The sequence below is a fragment of the Saccoglossus kowalevskii genome, chromosome 7 (assembly GCF_978046115.1).
Source record: "Saccoglossus kowalevskii chromosome 7, keSacKowa6.1, whole genome shotgun sequence".
Lineage (NCBI taxonomy): Eukaryota > Metazoa > Hemichordata > Enteropneusta > Harrimaniidae > Saccoglossus > Saccoglossus kowalevskii.
Genome location: NC_140647.1, coordinates 32,355,314 through 32,364,296, shown reverse-complemented (window position 1 = coordinate 32,364,296; position 8,983 = coordinate 32,355,314). Strand labels below are relative to the sequence as shown.

The 8,983-nt window shown below is 38.2% G+C and overlaps 1 protein-coding gene across 1 annotated transcript; it reads left to right on the top strand.

Moving 5' to 3' along the window:
- The first annotated feature begins 2,057 nt into the window (after nt 1-2,057).
- On the top strand, nt 2,058-4,048 carry LOC144359435 (uncharacterized). The gene has a single exon (XM_078012601.2). The coding sequence runs from the start codon at nt 2,058-2,060 to the stop codon at nt 3,945-3,947; it is 1,890 nt and encodes a 629-aa protein (XP_077868727.2). The 3' UTR covers nt 3,948-4,048.
- The last annotated feature ends 4,935 nt before the right edge of the window (nt 4,049-8,983 follow it).

Genomic DNA, 8,983 nt, shown 5'->3' with positions numbered 1-8,983 from the left:
TGCAAATGTAAAAGACGTGACGTCATCAAATTAGAGTCCGCCATTATGCTAGTAAGTGTATTTATACCGTGAACGCACACATTGGTTGTGAAAACCCGCTGGGTAAAACCAGGTATTATAAAGAAGCTACTGCATGACAATCTCGTGATATCTCGCAGTTTTAATTGTGATGTTGGTATATTGACTCATTGAATTGTCACCACATCACCCGTTAATACGGCGCGTTGTCCCGGGAAAAGTCGTGTAACAATCTCTGAAGATAAACAATCTGGCTAATAATTGATACAATTACACACTTTTCTGTTTTGTTGCATATTTCTCTCAATATTTGCAATCAGATAAGTAAAAATAATCAAATTATATAGTCAATATGCACCACTCGCAATGTGTTTCTATATGTCCCAGTATCTCAGTATTCACACTGAGAAGCCAATTCTCGGGAGCGAACATCCGGGCATTTTCACCGCTGACAACCATCGAAAATCGTGCTGAAATCTATTTTAAGCTAGAAAGAGCGAAGGGTGTTAACACATTTATTTTAGCTTTGTTTTGATACTGAAAATATTTTGGAATAGCATGTGACAGAGGACAAAACTAGCGATTCACGCCGATATATAAGCTACGGGAACATTTGTATATAGTCAATGTCAACTAAAATGTACAGTTTGGACGAACTGCAGAATCGCACATACTAGCGCCTCCATCAAATTTTTTGGTAATTAAACAGATGGGTTTCCCATCGAGCAATGTGTTCGACAATGCGACGATTTCTATCGACTTTGGTTTCCCTCTTTATAAACGACTTAGCGGTATAAATTATAGGCATGAATACTAACACTCGTACGTGCTTTTCTTATGATCATTGATAAACGCCCAGGTGTTTGATTTTTTAAGAAATATAGTTACAAGTTCGCTATGTAGGTCGGTAAACGAAACACGTACAGAAGAGGTCAACACAATCCATGTAACCCTTTCTCACATCCAAAATGAATCACGTTAAGGTCCGGAAGATGTAAATATGAAAATCAAAACGCGTGACCGCGACCACAGAGTTCTCTAAGGTATATGGTGTATGACAGGTTTGACTACTGTCTTGTGCGGGGATTTTACAGTCGACATCCGACGACTTACATCACTACAACCAACCGCTATAGGAAAATGAAACGTATTTTTGAATAACTTTGCTTATCCGATGACAATACTATGCCAAACCGACGCGAATGCGATCCCAAACATGCATGGCGATTATTCAAACTCTCTAAGTTAACTGCCTTCAGTTCTTTTGTGTAGCAGGGGTTTCACAAAGAAGTACGTTTCACATGGCTGCCCCCTTTGAACTTTACCTAGTTTAGGAATCGAAAGCGGATAATCACTTCCAGTTCAAAGTACAGCAAACTGTTTTGAAGATTCCTTATGTTGCTAAATTGATATTATATTACAAAATGTACACTAGACATGTTAACTTAAAAAAAAATCCTATGCTAATATTTTTTCTCAGACACAAAATGGCGGCCTAATTGTGAACTGGCTTATTTGGAGGCGATTTACTAGTATTTATTCACGTGAAATTTGATGCTCAAACAACCTTATGAATAATACAATAAACAGACTGTAAAGCAACTGCCCGAACTGGCTAATTTACCGCCATGAGACAAAATATGTCTCGCCAGTCAAGTTGATATTACGCACAGGGGTGATTGCGGGGATTTCCCTCATGTTCTATATATATATATATTTACAGGCAACTTAAACACAGCTCTCATTACGAATTCACGTGAGGCGAGACGAACTCTGACCAGGAATTACGCCGCTGATGAATTGATTTGACAGTGGTTTGTCAGGATTCTCTTACGTCACATATAAACATAAACAACTATCTCGATGGGCATCATTCGACGGAAATTAGGACATGAAACCAGAAGGCAGACTAGGTAAGACACGAGTGGCGGCTGCACAACTCGGCGCACTCTACGTGAAATAACCTTGCTTTCATACTCGAGGACTTGAGCCGCCATGATTCAATCGTCAGTGTTGAAATTATTTAGTACAAAAATACGATGGCTGCCTCGAAAACGGCGCCCCGCAACCAACTGACTGAATATGAGAAATGGCGTGATACCGGATGTCACCTAACCTGGAGTGAATTGAAGGGGAAGGATACACTAATTTTGCAACGGTGCCGAGATGACTTGGCGAAGATCGTTGAAAGGAGAGAGGAGTGTGATTTCGTCACCCTGCCGAGTCGTTCGGCGTCTCTTCTTAACCTCCAGGGATTCTTATATTTCAAGTTAGACGACATGGAGCTTGCATTGAACAGATTCGAAACGGTGTTGGACCACGATCCCCGAAACCATAACGCTCTTGCAAATCTGGCAGTTATTTACAAAGAGCAAGGTCAACTCAATAAACACAGACAGATAACTAAACGTCTGGAACGGATAATCAGTGAAAACTATCAGTACGATAGCTGGAACGAATTAATCGCTAGAAGCCTTGTTGACCGTGGACATGCTATTCGATTCTTTGAGCAGGATAAAAGGGAGTTTTCGTATATGAAATATTTTCAAGAAGCCTGCAGGCTCGGTGAGATGTGTGATACGCCTGAACGGGCTGAATGGTTCTTTGACTATGCCTTGGCCCTCTATCGCGTTGATGTACAGCTAGTGTTTTGTGAAGCTTCCACTGACTTGCTGGAACGGAGTTTTCGACAGGCAGCTACACTTCTGTACGATATTACCAAGATCGACGCTCCCTCTGTACGCAATCGTGCTCTGTCTTGGGTATTTCTTGGAATCTTGATAAATAACGTAGAAGGACGTTCGCTTTCGGTTGGAATACCCGATGCTCCAGAAACTCACATGTTGACAGCTGCTGACTGTCTGAAACAGGGTTTAGATCTGTCAAAAAGTCCATACGTTACCCGACGGGTTGCTGCAGAATATACGCGCATGAAACAATACGATTTAGCCATGAAATATTTTGACTTATCCCTGCTGGAACTCGACTCCTGGTTCGCGCATCGGCATAGGGGGTTGCTTTTTCTTGCCATGAACATTGATGAATATCAATACAAACAAATGACACCAAATGATCTTTTAGAAGAGGCCGAAAAATCTTTCAAAATCGCGATACAGAAAAAAGACGTCCATGCCGACCACTCTGATTTGGGATTCATTCACGCCAAACGTCACAATTATACTAAAGCCATTATGTGTTACAGACGCGCTGTCCAGTGCGAACAAGACGATTACTGTGACCCGGCTATTACGTACAAACGTTGGGGACTGTGCCTAATGCAAACGGAGGAATACGATGGCGCAAGAGAAAAACTTGAAGAAAGTATGCGAAAGGAAAAAGAACTGAAGCAGTTGACACATACGTCACTTGAAACAGTCGCCCTTAATACCAGTCACTACGACTATATTAATATGACAGTTGCGGTCATGCCAGGTGATGCCAACAGCATTAGTCCCATAAGCGAGTACCGAATTAAACGAGAACACCCTTTACGTCCAAGGCGCGGTTCTGCACCCCGCCGAAGTAATTTCGTTTTTGATTTTTTTCTCCTTTTCAGTGACAAAGATAGGGAGTGGGCTTTAGGATTACTCTCGAAACTGGAATGGGACTGTAATTTGACTGGATGTGTCGATTCTCTTGATTCCATTCCAGGCGAAGCGATTGCCGACAACTTTGTGAAACTAGTTGAGGCAAGTTACAAAACAATCGTGATCCTGACTCCACATTTCGAAAAAAGTGGGTGGTGTAAATATGGGTTAGAACAGGCCCATTGGGTGCATGTAAACAAGCGTAAAAATCTCGTTCCCATCATGGTCCACGATTGCGACGTCCCGAGTGTGTTGCGGGGTCTATCCTTCATCGAGTGTAATCTTGGACTGATATCAAGAGACTCCTGGGGTACATTATTGAGAAATTTGAGAGAGCCTTGAACAACCGAACTAAATCCATGCTACAATAGGATGTGGAAATGTGTGCACGCGAAGGAAAAAAAATGACAAATCAATTGTTAAACCCAACCCACGTCCATAGGGGCGCGCCCTCTAACCGAATTTCTGGAAGACATTGTTTAACATCTTGAAAACGTAATTTCGATTGAACGTGAACATTTAAATGCAAGGAAACAACTTTACGAATGCCATTATTTTGGAGTGCTGTAATGAAACGTGCGGTCAATACAATATACCCCATTCAAGATGCCAAACTCTGGAAACAAATTAACAACACTGGTGTTTCATGTTCAGAAAATGAGCCGACTCGATAAAACTATTTACACCTTTTTCACTTTATGCATGCATGTACGGGTAATTTATATTTTTATATGAATTTTTAGAAACTCAAATTGGCGCTTTAAACCGTCGCAAATCAAACAAATCACACCAACTTTAAATTTGAGATGAACGTTGTCCAATTGGCAACCAGTTTCATGCACAGAGGGAGGATGTTACGAAAGATCATACGCACAGAAAATCGTAACCTCTCATTTGAATTTAAATATTTAAAGCGCGGTAGTCGTCGCGCTGCGCATGTGCGAGATACATTGGTCTCATATAAACAAAGATGGCGAATTTGACTGTTGCGCAGATCAACGAGTACGAACTGACACGTTTCCAAGCTTTTATTTGGTAATTTTCATGTGATTGGAAGGTATCGAAGGAGTCACCGACGGTAATCAGTGAAAGTCGCGCCCAGGTCAAACCTCATACTTGTGATTTCCATTTGAAGAGCGCATTGGATTGTGGGAAAATCAATGTTTATCAACACAAATATCGAACATGCGCAGCTCGACGACTACCGCGCTTTAATAAAAATATACAGTAATGCGAAATTCGTGATTAATCCAAAATTGAGCATAGTACAAAATGTATGATAAATTTTAACACGTTCATTCATTTCTGTTTAGTGGAGGGTTCTTGGTTTGAAGTAAATACAAATTCTGTTGTGTTTCTGTTTCTGATGAGGAGCATTTTCTATTTTTTATTTAATTTCCTGTAACGTTTTGGTGGGTACTGCATTTTTTAACGAGTACATGTAGTTTTTTGTGATTCTAATTTGCTTTCTTATACATATTGACTCGAAGTATATATTGAGGAGTTACATTTTTAAATGACTGTAAAAATGTCAGTTGTCAGAGAATGACTCGACTTGAAGGGTGATGGTTGTCGTCGCGCCGAGTTCTGTTTGATATGGGACTCATAGCGACGTATACAACCCGTGTTAAATACATTGTTTACATGAAATTCAACACGCGTTGCGACGACCCCGGCCCTTTAACTATGTTGAAGCATGGACCTGTCCATGGTTGAAGTTTGTCAACATTCTATTCAGTGGCAGAATGAAAATCAGGGTCATTGATCTTTGCGTGTGTATTAATCAATTCTACGCGGGTACAGGGTAAAGTACTGTCTCAGTGAACACAACTATTTGTTTGTTTTTTTAATCACGAGTGTATACTGCCGGGTCCATAAACCGTGGATCAACATTTATTTTTTATTTTTAAATTTAAAAATACTGTAAACGACAAACATTTGGCCAATCAGAGCTATTTTGTTTTTGACGTCATCGTGAGAACGGCATTCTTATATGGCATTCTTTTACCCAATCAAATCTCATCTGTTTGGTTTGAGTGAATCGCAATTCTAAATATTTTAAACATGTGTATAAAATAAACCCTGTAAATAGAAAGGATAGTAGTTGTGCCGTTTGTTTCTATGACTTGTTTTTTTTTTAAATATTATTTGTTTTTATGCTAGGTTTTCCACAGCACTCCAGGTATTGCTACAATAATAGTCACCCACACTTGTGTGTACCGTGACGATGTTTTACCTTAACATGTAATATGTGTAATTTACTGAAATTAGTTTTCCCTTGTATTTCCTTGTTTGACCTGCTCCACAGAGATTTTCCAGGTGATTAGAAGGTATCAAGAAAGTCACCGGTGGTTATTAGTGCAAGTCACGCTGAGGTCAAAACTCGTGCTTGTGATTTACATTCCATATGTCACACGTACGAGGCGCGACGACCACCACCCTTCAACTTTCTTTGTTTTGTCTAGAAATATTTAAACATTGACAGTATAGCAGGAAACCTACTACATTGTCTATGGTTTAAACAGGTACTTGAGTTTGGGTGTGGCATATATGGAGAGGGTTATATAGGTGTTTCAGTCAGGCTACCAATTCTAATGAATTGTCTTCATTGTCCCGGTTTTGAAATTTTCATATCTCGAAAACTCAGTCATTTTGTGAAGATTCGGTAAACATTGTGAGGGCAGATTTTATACCATCTTGAAATTTTGAAAAGTTATAATGTTTACTGTGCAAGTATACAATGAATCCATACGAAAATAACACCACAGTCCCTCTATAGAATGACTGTGACAACACATATAATATATATGAGAGAGAGAGAGAGAGAGAGAGACAAACAGACAGACAGAGACAGACAGACCGTAATCCAACTTGTAATAAAATACTAGTAGTTTATGTTAAATATACATGAAATACCAGAAGAATACCTTCCATTAATTACTGTGATCTTCTTTGAAAATGATAAATTCGGTTGTCTTGGCAACACATCCTGAAATACTGAAGTTATATGCACAGGAGGTCATTGTGATGTTCAATGCAACTTTATTGTATTTTAGGATGGACTTCTAAATTCGACTTCAATATTATGTTTGATATAATAATTAACTGAACACAATCCTATTCACAGGGTTAGTGAGAGGGTTTTCTGCAGATCGTACAAAGTGGGGAAACAACGTAGTGCCAGATTTTAATTAGACCACAAACTCGTGATATATGCCAAAACAGTTCTCTATAAAACTCAAAGTACGTACGTAAGGTCATATGACATAGCGAAGGAGGCGGAAAAAGTATCACACGGGCTGCGAAAAGCGAAAAGGTAAATACGATAATGACGTCATAGTCACATAGAATTATCTAGTTCACACGATACACAATGTCATGCAGAGGTCACAATCTCATGCAGGGTCACCTGCATTAAACGGAAGAAACCTGGAAACGTTTTATAAATATATTTTTGTATAAATCAAACTGCCTGTCAGATTTCAAATTGGCTAATGTTGAGCTCTTGAGTCAATCACTATTTAAAGCTGATGATCGATATCTGGAGAGCAAACATTTTAAATCTGGAGGGGGGGGGGGTAAAAAGTGTGACCATGTAGTGTCTCGCCTTTACATTCGATTTTTGTTGATTCTGTCAACATTTGTTCCTGCATTTTTTAAATGTGTTTATAAATTAAAATGGAATATTAGTTTTACACTGTATACTCTCAAAATAAAATAAATGTATATTATTAATCCACAATTAGGACAACTTTGAGCCATTTGTTTGTAAATTATTAATAAAGGTATGCCAGACAACCATATGAAAAAATAATGACGTATTCGAATTGAATAACAATAACATGGTCACCTGTCTACCACAAATCTATTACAAACAACTTTGGATTACATTGTGGATACTATTTCAGCACAAGTGTGTTTTTGACTCCAGTGTACGAAGCACACAATGGGAGTCTTTGCAGTTACCCTGTCTGTCTGTATGTGTGTGTCCGTCCATTCCACGATATCTCAAGAACCGTATGTTAGTTTTTAATGAAATTTGATTTGATTAGGTTTTGGTTGAAATCCATGTATATTAATTACCTAATTAGCCTGATAATTAGCTAATTTTTAGCTGTTTCACGACTGTGCCACTGATATCTAAAGAGCCATTCATTGGATTTTGATGAAACTTGGTACATAGATGCTCTGGACTAATGTACAGATTTGATTAGTTTGGGGCAAAAATCCATTCACATAATTAACCTAAGTTGCATAATGATTAAATCAATTTTCGGCTTTTCCACTGATATACTAAGGTACATACACTGAGGTACTAATCATCACATTTCAATGAAACTTACATAGATACATAGGACAATGCACAGACAGATATGTGAAATATTACCTAATTTGCATAATTAATCAATTTTCAACCTTTGATATTTCAAGTACTATCACTTCATTATTTTCAATCAAACTTGGTACATAGATTTTTTTAGAACAATGCAGAGACCCAATTAATTTTGGGTAAAAATGTGTGCATATTAATCAACTAATTTGCATAATTAGTTAATTTTCAGCTTTTAGACTGATATCACAAGTACTAATTATCCCATTTCAAGGAATCCTGGTATGTAGATGTTCTAAGTATCTCAAATAGCAGACAAATATTAGGTGCTAAGCTTCTAGTTTGAAATGCAAATCTTTAATTTTGAATTAATTTGAATGCGTCTCCAATACCCTCAAGCACACAGGAGTTCTTTCTAAGCTTTCTTCGATTTTTTTTCTGGGGCAACTATTCACATTGTCAAAGATTTTGTTTTCCCTCATTAAAATTTATTGACCAACACAAAGAAATGGTAAGAAATTTGTATTTATCGTTGAATACTCACGACAGTCATATCTCGCCATGTGTAAATTTCAGTACCAGAGTGTCATGTGCAATGCAGATTCATGAGAAATTGACCTGGCCAAAAATAGACAGCTGATTAAAACATTGGTTGTGCATCAGATGTACAAAGTTGTGGGAAAAAATTATTTCAAGTTAATAGTTTATAATGGAATGAGGACAATAACACACATTTTTCCTTGTTTATCATTTTCTAAATCAATGACACAGGGAAGGTCACATGTCACCAGAGTCAAGTTCACTTTCCACTGTGTGATAGAATGTTTATTCACAACGGTTTTGAATGTTGCTAATTACTTCTGCATTATCATATGGTTGTTAACGACATCCATTGTCGTTAATATGTCTGTAACAATTTGGTCGCAGCCGAAAAATCAAGACGCATTCAGTTAATACTACTGAGATTTCTTTCAATCTCTTTACCCATGACCTGTCTAGGAATGCAGTTACCTTAAGCAGTACTGGAAGTATTACGCCATCACTCAAA